The sequence below is a fragment of the Maniola jurtina genome, chromosome 15 (genome assembly GCF_905333055.1).
Source record: "Maniola jurtina chromosome 15, ilManJurt1.1, whole genome shotgun sequence".
In the NCBI taxonomy this organism is placed as follows: domain Eukaryota; kingdom Metazoa; phylum Arthropoda; class Insecta; order Lepidoptera; family Nymphalidae; genus Maniola; species Maniola jurtina.
In genome coordinates this window covers 1,609,882-1,623,676 of record NC_060043.1, presented here as the reverse complement: position 1 = coordinate 1,623,676, position 13,795 = coordinate 1,609,882, and the positions used below count along the sequence as shown (strand labels likewise).

General features: G+C 37.0%; 1 protein-coding gene and 1 long non-coding RNA gene across 4 annotated transcripts; both read left to right on the top strand.

Moving 5' to 3' along the window:
• The first annotated feature begins 363 nt into the window (after nt 1-363).
• LOC123872437 lies at nt 364-1,601 on the top strand. Its single transcript, XR_006797474.1, has 2 exons — nt 364-883; nt 1,435-1,601. It is a non-coding gene; the product is annotated as an uncharacterized LOC123872437 (long non-coding RNA).
• A 1,283-nt stretch (nt 1,602-2,884) lies between these two features.
• On the top strand, nt 2,885-13,545 carry LOC123872429 (transformer-2 protein homolog alpha). 3 transcript variants are annotated; one of them, XM_045916710.1, is made up of 8 exons: nt 2,885-3,108; nt 3,220-3,353; nt 4,736-4,898; nt 6,486-6,614; nt 7,561-7,736; nt 8,297-8,338; nt 8,732-8,868; nt 13,095-13,545. In XM_045916710.1, exons 1-8 carry the CDS (start codon nt 3,094-3,096, stop codon nt 13,118-13,120), a joined length of 822 nt encoding a protein of 273 aa, XP_045772666.1. In that variant the 5' UTR covers nt 2,885-3,093; the 3' UTR covers nt 13,121-13,545. The 3 variants fall into 3 exon arrangements, with proteins under 3 accessions (XP_045772666.1, XP_045772668.1, XP_045772667.1); XM_045916712.1 differs by having other exon boundaries at nt 12,049-13,545; XM_045916711.1 differs by lacking the exon at nt 13,095-13,545 and adding an exon at nt 9,070-9,961 and having other exon boundaries at nt 8,732-8,929.
• Nucleotides 13,546-13,795: the final 250 nt, after the last annotated feature.

Here is a 13,795-nt window from a genome sequence, read left to right as displayed (position 1 = left end):
GAATTTGATTTGAAAAATGAAAGAAATGACATATGAATGACATCGATACAAACATTGACATTTGACCACAGAATATTTTTTTTTTCTCTCGTTTGGCTTTACAAAGATAAGCCAATGTCAAGTTTGTAGTTAATTGTAACAAGTTAGTTAAACTATACAATTATGGACCCCGTCTGTGCCAGCACTCGCCGACATACGCACGGCGTCCCTTTAGAGTGCTTTCCAGTCAGTTTTAACAAAAAAAAATATTCCAAAAAGGCAGAGCACGCCCGCCAGCTAACACCAACACAGACGAAGTCCTAGAATATTATTGTCATTTACAGTCAAAGACCTTACATTTACTAACTAGACTGTGTATCAAAAATTTTTGTTAGGCTAAAATGAGATCTATTATATTATCTTAGGGTAGCTATTTCCATTATGATCGGTAGCTATCTAAAAGCGGTCCTGGTGAGAAGGCTTCCGGGGGTAGTGTGTCCTTGTCTGACGTCTTGCCAGCTCAACTAATTTATTGGGTTTGGTAGTAATGGTAGAAAATTTTATATTTAGTATTTTTATGATTTACCAAAACGAACAATCCATAAACTTTGAAACTCAATTTTAATATTTCTACAGTTTATATGAATAATAATTATCTCGTTGTATTTAGAAAATAATCCAATAATACTGAGTAAAAGTAGTACTTAAATGTTTGGGACTGGTAATACTAAATGCAATATGGTGGTTTGTTTACTTGGTTGTTTGGTTGATTTTCGTACTTCGATTTGCGATTGTGTACATTTTCATAATAAACCTGTTTGTTTTTCATGAAAAATGGTGAATTCAAATTGTGTGACAGGTGCAAAAATGAGTTTTATCCTGGTAGCAGCTTTTCTTTCCACAGGTAAGTAAAAACAACAATCATATTCTTTAGGTTAACCATGAATTATGTGGATCAAAGATTTTTCTAGTTTCGTAGAAGTAGGCAGATACGTCCCGACTGACTTAAATTGGAGATTTATGCTAATAATCTACAATTATAATAAAAATGAATCTCTGAAATGTTTGTACGCGCATAGCTTCCGATCGACGGCACCAAATTGGATATTTCATTTTTTATTGTGTTTGTTAGTATCAGGAGATGGTTTTATAAAAAATATTATTCGAAATTCCCGGGCGAAGCTGGGTCGGGCAGCTAGTTTTTAATATAGAAAAATCTTAGTTCGAAGTTGGAAATACTGTCCGACGAACGGCGAAGCTCTTGACTTGCCCACTATTACTTACGGGTCCTAAACATAGCTGGTGTAATGTGGGTGATATTCACCTCTGCATACACCTTTGGGTAGGTACCTACATAACAAGGTTACACTATGTTATGTTAACTTAAGTTGACTCGAAGTTTTGTTAGTAACAGAAACTTAATCTATGTTAGTCATCATATTTCTTGTATTGTAGGTTTCCGAAGAATGAAAATCAGAAATTGATGTGGGGAAATGCAGTGCCTGGAAAAATCTCAAAATCGTCTGTTATTTGCAGTGCGCATTTTAAATGTGACGACTTTATTCCTGGTTATATTAGGAAAATGCAATGTATAAAAACAAATCATTAAATAATTATTGCAATTTTAGTCTTTTTTTTCGTCTAGAATATGCATGACGTTCATTTGACATATCAATCATTTAATAATAATATTATGTAGCTTTTTTGTACGGACTCAATACGGAGTGAAAAGTTAGTAAGGTTGTTGTCAAATTAACGGTATGTCAGATGATGCCTATTGTACAGAGAAGAAAAAAGTACTTCTGACCCTTATGAGTACGCAATAAGCTCGACCGAAGCTGCCGGCGCACGTGGGTAACGGTGTAACCTGCTTGCTATTTCACCTAACCTAATATTGTGTGAGAAACAGATAGACTCAGTGTAGCGAGTACATGCGTACATAATATTTTCAGTTATTTAGGTGTAAAATAGGAGATTTATTGGAGTTTAGTAAAAGATGAAATGTCATTTTACTGCATCTAGTTAAAAGTCGGAGTATACAAAACAATATGTCCTGTGTTCTGTTTTATCATGGTCACCTAATTAGAAAGGGACACACTACCAACGGGAGCCCTCTCATGCGGACCGGATTTTTCGCCATGGTGCACAGTCTAGTTAGTAGTGTAAGGTCTTTGTTTACAGTAGCGAGTGCATAGCGAGTGTGACAGATAGGACAGATAACAAGTTCTGCCAACATGCTAGTTTTCGTGGCAATGGGCTGGCATATGGGGGTAAAATGGTTTCCGCCTATGGTTTCCGCTGTTTCCGGTTGAAGAATAGTGTTGCTATGTACACAAATTTTGCCTTATATGTAACATAGAAACCAATGACCAAGGACCAAGGAAACAATAAAATACCCTAATAAAGTAAAGAAAAAGAAAAAGTTACATACACAGTATGGTAAATATGACAAGAGAGCAGTTAAAAATTATGATGACAACCAACTACTTCAAAAAGATCCCCGTACATTTATATTTACCTAGGTATTGGGAATAATTTTTAGTTAATAAATGTGGTACATAATGCGCATATTCAACAAACAATGGATGAAAGCTACAATACATTCATCACTCTTCTTATTGTCATCTCAACTCAATCGCCAGCTCAATACTGACAGGGGATCTCCAACTATCCTCAGAATGAGGAGAGTTTAGGCCAAGGAACATTTATACTCTAGGGAGGTTTAGGCACATCACTATGCTGGTTTAGTGTTGAAAAAGGCTTGAAAATTGACAAAAAGAGTTTATTTTTCAAGGAACTAGGGAAAAACTAAATTCATAGGGTGGCAGTATTTAGCATGACTGCCAGGCAGACTGTCAAGGGTGCTGTCAAGTTCGCAAGTTGACACTTGACAGAGGTGTCACTCGATCATTCGAAAATCGAGCTTCGGAGTTCGGCGTCGGTTCGGCGTTTCGCGCTCCGCGTTTCCGCGTTTTTATTTTCAAGGGACGCCATTTTGTTTTTCATTGCGGCCGCGTGTCCGAGTGATTTATATAGCTAAAGAATTTTTCGTTTATAATTAGATTGATTGAGTGTGTTAATTACGCTTTTGTTGTTCGTATTGTAATACTCGTCATGTCGGATCGTGAGGTACTATAATTATTATCTGGGCAGTTAGCGATTGCCGCTCGCGCCCCATGCGCGTTGCATTTATTTTGCCGGTTGAGCGGGATATTCACGATTTTCTCGTGGTGGTTTCAGAGGAGCCGCTCGAGGACCCGCAACGGGTCTCGGGAACCTGCCCCCAAGGCGGCTGTAATGGCTCGAGGGCACAGCCGAAGCCGGTCCCGCACGCCGCCGCCGCCAAAAGCATCCAGCAGAAAATACAGGAGCCCGTAAGTCTAACCAACAATTTTATAAGCCTACATATCATTTTGGTAATTCAACCTTGTATATTTTGTCCATTTGCTTGTTTTCCGTGCAGATTTTTTATCATAACCTCGTTGTCAAGGCGAACGTTGCGCAATTTTATATTTATAGCTCTATAACTATACTTAGGCATAAATGTTTTTGCGCAACCAAATATTCATAAATTGATGTACAATTCAGTAGTATTATGGTAATGTATGATAGAATCCAAAGTTGAACAATTGCATTCTTTTGATTAATATATGTTAGCTTTATCATATTTTAATGTACCCACTAAACATTGTAACTTAATTGCTGTATCATTGCCGTGTTTTGTATCAAAAACAGTATACAAATGGACATAAGTATTATTGATCTAATAAGTAGCTGTTCAAAGTAGGCATTGTTTTTTCAATAAACGTTAGGCAACAGTTTTATCAATGAACATGATAAGCATTCTGGTGGGTGGTGGGAGGCGACCAAGCATTTAGGCAGAGACATACTATTTAGTTATGATGCAAACCAATGAATTGTGTTGGGTATTGTATTAAAAAATAAAAGCGTATTAGCCACATTAATCATAACAACAGCGCAATGAGTGGGATTTGAATCACTGACATTATAGATTTCAGTCCATTTCTATACTGAGGCTTTTGGAGTATTTTGATTAGATTCTCTCTTTGCATGGTATTTCTCAAATTTTGAGAGTCTTGGGTGTTGACCCCTTCCAATTACTGTAAGTAATTATTACAATCAGCTCTTCACTCATGTGCCAATCACAGCATGAAATGGTATAGATGTTTGTTTCATAGGCTTTCACTTGCTCAAATTTGTTGTTTACACCTGTGTGAAGGTTTTTGCTTAGTACCATACAAAGTCGCCTTGCAATACATGTCAGACTAGCTGATGCCCGCGACTCCGTCCGCGTGGATGTAGGTTTTTTTAAATTCCCGTGGGAACTCTTTGATTTTCCGGGATAAAAGTAGCCTATGTGCTAATCCAGGGTATAATCTATCTCCATTCTAAATTTTAGCCCAATCCGTCCAGTAGTTTTTGCGTGAAGGAGTAACAAACATACACACACACACACACACACACACATACACACACACATACACACATACAAACTTTCTCCTTTATAATATTAGTGTGATATCAGCTAGTTTATATAAAAAAAAACCAGTGGTAACTCTTTGATTTTCCAGCATAAAAGTAGCCTATGTCCATCCCCGGGATGTAAGCTAACTCTGTATTAAGCACCAAAATCGGTTGATTGTTGGGCCTTAAAAAGTTAGCATACAGACAGACACAAACTTTCGCATTTGTATGCTATGACGCCTTACTGGCTGACGCTAGGTTGTGCTTGCAGGACGCGCTCGCGCTCGGGCACGCCGCGGCGTGGCTACCGCGGGTCGCGCTACTCGCGCAGCCGCTCGCGCTCGTACTCGCCGCGCGGCTCGTACCGCCGCTCGCACTCGCACAGCCCGATGTCGTCGCGGCGGCGGCACCAAGGTGATCGGGTGAGGCTTTTGGTACAGACACAGTTTTTTTTATATTACACCGTAGTTGGACTTCAAATGTACAGATTGTGTATTTCTTGTTAGCTAAACTTTTTTGTTATGTGCCTATTGATGTACCCATGTTGCATTTCATTTTTCTCTCATTTATTTATTATCTCATTATTGCTATATTATTTTAAAAAAATGTTTGCATTAATAAAATAAGAGAAACAATAAAAAATAAAATAACAGAAACAACAGAAAACTAAAGTGAAACTAAAACATTTCATTATTATTAGTTATTGTATCACCAATATAACTCAGATGTACTCTACATGAGGCTGCATTAGGTGTGTTTGCAGATAAGCGCAAACCCATGTACTTTACAACTTTTAAATAGCTCTAGCTAGGTAGTGTAGCTTTAGTTTTAAGTTTACATTAATTGTTATCAGCATTACAATAATTATCTTACAAATTCAACAATTGGCAATCAAAAAGTGTACAATGGTACATGTTTTACTGACCCAATTTGATCCAAAACACTTGAAAAGTTCTATTAAAATTTATCTTGAAAATGTTATAATTCAATACAACTTGAAGGATTATAAGGAAATATGACGCTGTATATTTGAAGTTCATCTACTTATTTTTGTAGTTTTAATCAGTAGAGTAACTAACATTAAATGTAATTTTTTCCCCCTATTAATATTACTAACCAAATTGATAAGTAGGGTTACATAAAGTTACTAGACAGTTTGGAAATTGGTAGTAATTTACATTTACAAAGAACTTAAAATTTATTTACACAGTATAAAATTGTTGTGTATTTTATACTGTTTGGTAACTTTGCTGTAGCCTATACTTATCAAATGTCTTCATTTAGTTTATTTAATTCATTAACATACAAAAAAGTTTTCATAGATGACCATATTTTCTCTGTGTTGTGGTATGGTAGTGTATGTATATTGATCGACCAAGCGACATTTATATACATTCAGGGACATAGCATGACCTTGATTTTATCTATATATCACAGTATAACAAAATATGTACCTATTTGTAAAATTCTAGGTGGAACTTGCTCTAATCTACCGATTGGTTGGTATGTTTAATTGGCTGTACATCTGTGACTAACTTCACTGATAATTAGGTAATGTTGATAGAATACCTGGAAAGAAAGATTACACATTGAATTTTAGAAAGAGATAATTGGCAGCTGACATAATTGACAGACAAAATGTCCCATTGGTAGGTATATGAAGTTGAATTAATTTTGATAGGGTGTGGAATTATAATAAAACTGACATATCCTTCCAAGCTAGCCCGCTTCCATCTTAGACTACATCATCACTTAGCGGTGAGGTCGCAGTCTTGGATAAAAAAACTTGTCATGGATTAAAAAAAAACTATTCTGCAATAATAATAATTTGAATTGGTCAGTGTCAGATTAAATTAGAACCGAACATAACAATAGGATAGATTTAAGGAAGCAGTAAATAGAGAAGAGAGGGTAAATATCTCTTGTTTTTTTTCCTTTTGTCTGTTATTGTATCATGCAATTTCCTTCCTGTACAGGCTAAATATATAAAAATATGTATATTACCCGTATTTTGTCTCCAGGAAAACCCAACACCATCTCGGTGCTTGGGTGTTTTTGGCTTGAGCCTGTATACAACTGAACAGCAAATCCACCACATCTTCTCTAAGTTTGGCCCCGTTGACAAAGTTCAAGTTGTTATTGATGCAAAGGTGAGTATTGATGAATTTTTAAAGTTACTTTTATAAGTACTACTTAAGAGGACTCCAATCTTTTTTTGCACTGAACTAAAATGTGAACTTACTTTTTTAAGCTCACAATCCATATAACTGAAATTTGCATTAAATTGATTGATTAATTTTACATGTTTCAAATGGCTGTCAAACAAAACCGCTGTTTTGTTCAACATCATCCCATCACTGGCCCACTATTGAGCACACATCTCTCATCAAAATGAGAAGGGCTTAGATTTCGGGCCATAGTCATCCACACTGGGCAAGTGTGGATTGGCAGATTCACACAGCTAGGCAAGCAGGTTCCTCATAATGTTTTCACTCGCCATCAAAGCAAGTGATGTTTAATTTCTTAAAAATGCATGTAACTCCAAAAATTCAGAGGTTATTTTGTTGTTAAATCATTATTGCTTCAGATCAATATATCCAATATAAAAGCGCTCACTCTGTTTTATATAATTTTGTGAGTTGTCGAACTATTGGTACATAAAATATAAGTAGATTTAGTGTAAGCCGACTACGAGATGTGTCAGCTTATTAAAAGCCTACTCAAACATTTTATGTCCTAATATTCAAAATTTTGAACTCTTTTCTACTTATATTTGACTAGATGATACCCGCAACTTCATCCACGTGGATTTAGGTTTTTTAAAAATCCTGTTGTATTTGGATTGATTTTCCGGGATGCAAGCTACCTCTGTACCAAATTTCATATAAATCGGTTAAGCGGTTGGGTGTTGGGCGAAAGTGGTAGTTCTGTAGTCTATATTATAATTTACTAGCTGAAGCCCGCGACTTCGTCCGCGTGGATTTAGGTTTTTTGAAATCCTGTGGTAACCCTTTGATTTTCCGGGATAAAAATAGCCTATGCCCATCCCCGGGATGTAAGCTAACTGTGTACTGACTCATTCTCATATTGTCTCAGACCGGTCGCTCTCGCGGATTCTGCTTCGTGTACTTCGAGTCTCAAGATGACGCAAAGGTGGCCAAGAACGAGTGTACTGGTATGGAGATAGACGGACGTCGCATCCGCGTTGACTTCTCTATCACGCAGCGCGCGCACACGCCTACACCCGGCATTTACATGGGCAAACCAACACAGTAAGTTAACTCTTTCTCTAACTCCTCTCGTCTTCCTCTTGTCTTCCTTTCTTTCGCCTTCTTTCTGTTTCTTTTACACCACTCTCTTTTTATCTTAAATTGGTATATTATCTTGGTAAATTATTTTGATGATTCAAAAGCACTTGAAGTTTACTTGAATAAAAATGTATTCTATTCTATTTTGTGTTTATACTTTACATGAACAATGTACATGGGAAAACACACAGTTTTTCTTTCTCCAACAAAAGGACTTGTTCATTCCATTTAGACCACTTTTTATTTTCTAGAATATTATCCAATATAAAAAGCGCTCACTCTGTTTTATATAATTTTGTGAGTTGTCGAACTATTGGTACATAAAATATAAGTAGATTTAGTGTAAGCCGACCACGAGATGTGTCAGCTTATTAAAGGCCTACTCAAACATTTTATGTCCTAAAATTCAAAAATTTGAACTCAAATAATGTTATGCAGGATGTAGCAGATTATTTATTTTTAACTGACATCCAAACAGGAGAAGGTTTCTGGACCGATTTGTAAATTTTTTATTTTATTTCTAGTGTACGAGGCGACAACGGCTACGACAGGCGCAGGGATAGGGAGTAAGTATTTTTAAAATCACTCTTATTGTTCTGTCCGTTCTTCACTTGTATTGCGACAGTCTATGAATGCCCATCCAATGTTATCAGTATTGTCATGAACAAAATCAAAAACGGATAGGAAATGTTACAGACATTCATACGGTTTAGCGGCTGTTGTGGCGTTAGTGAAGAACATGCTAGACTGTTATTACGTTTTTTTTAATTGTCAAGTTAGAGGACTCTCGATAATGAGGTATTATAATATGCAAAGCCGTGAGAGAAATTAAATGATAACATTTTTTTTTTTAAAGAATATTAGCCATGTTAAATGACTAATATTCCCCTTTCCTCTCCAACTAAGCGTCAGGCTTGTGCTAGGAGTAGGTACGACAATGTTGTTTGTGTTTGTTACAGCAGTGACTACTACTACCGCGGCAGCTACCGCGGCAACGAGCGCGAACGTGACTATTACGCGCGCGGCTACCGCCACCGCTCGCCCTCGCCGCACTACCGCCGCCGCCGCTACGAGCGTGAGCGCTCCTACTCGCCGCGTAAGTCTTACTGGGGCCCGTAGTGCACCCCTACCCGACCTCCATGCGACTGTTGACTACTGTCCCCATAAATGTTGACCCGCTCGTCCGCTACGAACGCTCGCCGCGTATATTTTGCTCAGGACCCTAGTCCAACCCACTAACCTACCTCCATACAACTGTTGATTACTACCCCGCTACTTCCGTACGACTGTTGACTACTACCCCGCTACTTCCGTACGACTGTTGACAACTACCCCGCTACTTCCGTACGACTTTTGACTACTACTCCGCTACTTCCGTACGACTGTTGACTACTACCCCGCTACTTCCGTACGATTGTTGACAACTACCCCGCTACTTCCGTACGACTTTTGACTACTACCCCGCTATTTCCGTACGACTGTTGATTACAACCCCGTCATTTCAATACAACTTAATTACTACTCCCTTAATACAGAGGTTTTTGTTATTTTTATTTTATTTTGTTTTTATTTGATTCATTTATTTGTAATCAACAGTGTTGCAGATAATATAATTTTACATTTTAGACTTAATACAAAAATAAGGCCAAATGTTATTATAATTTTGTTTAAGTTTACTTAGAAGTTATTTTGTATACAGAGGATAATCTCTGAAACTAATGATCCGATTCTGAGAATTCGCTTACTGATAGACAGGTTCATTATCCCCGAGTCCACGCTATAAATTATATAATTTTCACCAAAGGGAAGACGGGCGATCATCTTTTATCCAATATAAAAGCGCTCACTCTATTTTATATAATTTTGTGAGTTGTCGAACTATTGGTACATTAAATATAAGTAAAATAAAAGTAAACTGACTTCCACATGAGTTGGATTATAAAGCAGTACTTAAACATGACCAAAAGACAAAATTTTGTACTTAATAATACCACCCTCTATGTCATTGTGGCATCTACGACTGACTTGACCATTTCTCAAGACATAAATACTACATCTCTCATAAAATTAATTTTCACTCTGTGATGCTCAAAACACAGTGAAATTACAACATTTTCTTTCGTAGTTGTTTGTTACTCACTGTAAAATATGTACATTTTTTGTCATTGTTTCACTGTTTTCTGAGTTTAGTCTAACTTTTCATCTATTAGTATAGTTGCAAAGCAAATTCTCTTGCGATTCAGCTTTGGAAACATGCAATAATATGACATTAGTTTTCTTTGACGCTTTACCATTGTTTATATTAAGTAATTTAGAAAAGTGACAAACATTAAATTTTTTAGCATGCAATTCAAAGCTAAATCGTCTTGAAATTTATTATAACGCGTACAATCTGGGAAAGGACTCGCCATATGTGCTCTATCTGTCAACTGTTATAAGTACGGTAAACCGTTCTTTTACCGTGCTTTTGACATGACAGCTGACAGAGCCAATATGGTGACTCTTCTCAAATTGTATGCATAATATCTTTAGTGAAAGAGATAATACAAAATTGTTCGTATTATCATGGTGCCATCAAAATATTATCCATCACTTCTAATAATCCTCTTTTATTGTTGGTAGTTTATTTTCGAGTGAATTCATTCATCTATCATTTTATTTTCATGTATAACTAATAAAAATCATTTTTATTTTAATCAAACTAAATAAAACTTTCATCAGGATGTGTGTTTGTCTCTGTCGCACGCTTCCTAAGTCTACAGAGTCGCTTCTGTGCAAGCAAGATGCAAATACGCGTTTAGTTACGGATTCTATGTTTGAACATGAATACTCGAATTTTACAGATGGCAAATATTTTCTTGCAAAAACTGTAAGCATGCAACAAAGACATTTTGCCAGAATAAAAATCGTCCATTTAATAGTTGCTCAAAATTGTGCTCAAAGTTCTGTAGCATTAGAATCCCACTTCTGATGTTCGATAATAATGATTATAAAAAATATAGTTGAACCTTTTAAAAGGCTCAGTGCTAAAGATTTTAAAGAATGTCAAAGTAAAGAAAATAATTTATCATATTTAGCAAGAAACAGTTAAAAATTATTTTGCTATAATCCGCCAACAGGATAAATCTGTATGGTCAAACATGCAGTTACAAGCTAAGCACCGCTTACCTTCCCAACCAAGCAATAAAGCCAAGTTCCCAAGCAAGCACTGCCACCACCATTCACATGCAACACCACACAAGACTTTTCCACTACTCTCGACGCACGTTTCGCCCCGACACCGGAGCATCCTCAGGAGATTTTGACTTTACAATGCTGTATTGTCAAGACTTGACAATACAGCATTGTAAAGGAGCAAGGAGATTTTGACTTTACAATGCTGTATTGTCAAGACTTGACAATACAGCATTGTAAAGTCAAAATCTCCTGAGGATGCTCCGGTGTCGGGGCGAAACGTGCGTCGAGAGTAGTGGAAAAGTCTTGTGTGGTGTTGCATGTGAATGGTGGTGGCAGTGCTTGCTTGGGAACTTCGCTTTATTGCTTGGTTGGGAAGGTAAGCGGTGCTTAGCTTGTAACTGCATGTTTGACCATACAGATTTATCCTGTTGGCGGATTATAGCAAAATAATTTTTAACTGTTTCTTGCTAAACATGAACTTCCGCAAAGTAACGCCTGATTCTATCCAATATTTATCATATTATCATTGGATTAAAATTCTTATCCAGCACACATTTAATGAATATATAATAAAATTTGGAGTTATTTTTTTTCTGATGCATGATTAGTTGAATACCTCTCATCTGACAACTAGCTACTTACCAAAGGTTAAACCATGAACAGGTTTGAATATTTTCACCCGCAGAGTACAGTAATTCAGATTTATCCAGTTAGCTATTTCAAACTAAATATATTATTGCTAAAAAGAATCGAAGATGAGTTAAATTGACAACTCAAAGTGTTAGTGCTACTCTTCAAATTTAAACACTATGCGAAAGACTAGCAGCTGAAATCATGTTTTGACAGTTAAATTAAATAAGTTTGTCTGTCCTTTTCTTATTACATTGGTAATAAAAAGATGTAAATACTCCATAATTTAGTTGTGATCAGAATCAGTACCATTTTGCTGTTTAAAATTGAGAGTGTCTTATATCTAGGGAAGAAATATTAAAAAACATTTAGTCTGCAATAGCTGCAGTGAAATCAATTTGTGTTTTGTGTACTATAAGACTGATAATGTTGTTGGACACCATGGTTATTCCCCTCTTTGACTTTACAGGTCGGTATTAATATCGTGTCGCTGAGGTCACCTTCAGACTCTAGCATAGATTTTGATACAGCATCACTTCCAATGTCGCCGGCCACTAATGCATTTAACGTACCTGTGGGGCCGGCTCGCGCGACTGTCGTTTACTCACTATTGTAAGGCGTCGTCCTAATAGAGCGCGATTACGCGACCAACGCAAGTACTCGCGAATTTTGTTCGTTTTTACTCGCGATTGACAAATTCCTGAAAGCCTGCCCAACGCATTGGTGCAGCACCAGAGGACTGCAAATGTTCATGGGCGGCTTAATATCAGCGGATCCGCTGCTTTGTTTATTAGCTATTTTTATTAAAAAAAACATACTGATATACCGAACAGATGACCTAAAGCCTGCTATCCAACAGAGCCGAAATAGACCAATCAGATTATGTGTAGGTCACGTGAAAATGATCACGTCATCTAACAATAACCTGATTGGTCCGCTAAACATCTCAGCCCATTTCCGTTCTGCAGGGCGAATCAGAACACTCGATTTGTTAAGTTATTGTGCGATAAGATGTATTTTTCAATTGTAAATACATCTTATCGTACGATAACGTACCAAATCGAGTGTTCTGAATTGCCCTGCTGAGGTCCTAGTATTTTCAAGTGAACCTAGACTCTGTTAAGTGTGGACGGAAAAGTTTTCTGTCCCGTTCATGTCCATCCTAAATGGCAGATTTATACAGTTAACCTTAACTTGAAAAGTTACACTAGGTCCCCTGGTTAAACGGGCCTAACTGAAGTTCGCGTACTGAACGCGCTAAAGGACAACAAGCGTCGGTCGCGAAATCGCGTTGTATTAGAACGACGCCTAAGAAACGATCTGGCCGCGTCGCGTGGCGACGGGCGCTCTTCGCTCCAGAGTCACGAGTTTGTTAACTGTACTATAGAAGTGATACAAAGGGTCTAGTTGTAAGTTAGTTTGTAAACGCCCCCGGGCGACGCCTCTAGGATGTAAAGATAGTTCTAATAAAGGTCTAATACTAAGTCTAATATTGATTTTGTTTTTTTTGAAAAGGTATTGAAACAAGAAGTAAAGGATGAAGTTCCTTGAATAAATTCAGTGAAGTTTAACAAAAGTTCTATTGAGAAACGCTTTCGAAATGGCGGTTTCTGAAACCCGGACCGGGCCGGTGGGCGCCGAAAAGAAAATGTCGGTGCCGAAGCGAAGTTCTCGCGAACGCTCTCGCTCTGAAAAGAATATGATCGACTCACGTTTGTAGTTGAAGTCAAGCTCAAGCACGCAAGACGGAGGCGCTAAGACGCACCTGATCATATTCTTTCCGCCCCGCACACGTCACACTTTACTCACACTTATGGTGATCCTTATGCATTTTATCCAACTCATAGTATGTATCTATTTGTCAGATTATTGTAGTCTATAGTTCACCGTAATATATTTTAGTTTTAGACTTGTGTTGTGAACGACTTGTTATTAATAATAAAATAATAGTTTTTTAATGTCGTAATGATTCTTCTTTCAATCAGTCTTATCTGTCCTTCCTTATCCATTTTATATCCTATTCTACTATTCCTTATATGAAAATTCTGCTGGCATCTCAGTTTTATCAATGGGTAGTTTGGATTAGTATATTGTTTGAATAATTTATGGCCGAAATCAATCCTATCTGTAATCTGTCGATAAGTTACTTAGCAACGTTGTTATTAGTCAACAATGTATGGTATTTTTTGACAAATACAGAAATATATACAGAAATA

Excerpts from the sequence above, each read along its gene's own strand:
- LOC123872429 (XM_045916710.1), top strand. Across the intron at positions 4,899-6,485 it reads GTGATCGGGTGAGGCTTTTG|GAAAACCCAACACCATCTCG; the intron begins GTACAGACACAG and ends TTTTGTCTCCAG. Across the intron at positions 7,737-8,296 it reads TACATGGGCAAACCAACACA|TGTACGAGGCGACAACGGCT; the intron begins GTAAGTTAACTC and ends TTTTATTTCTAG.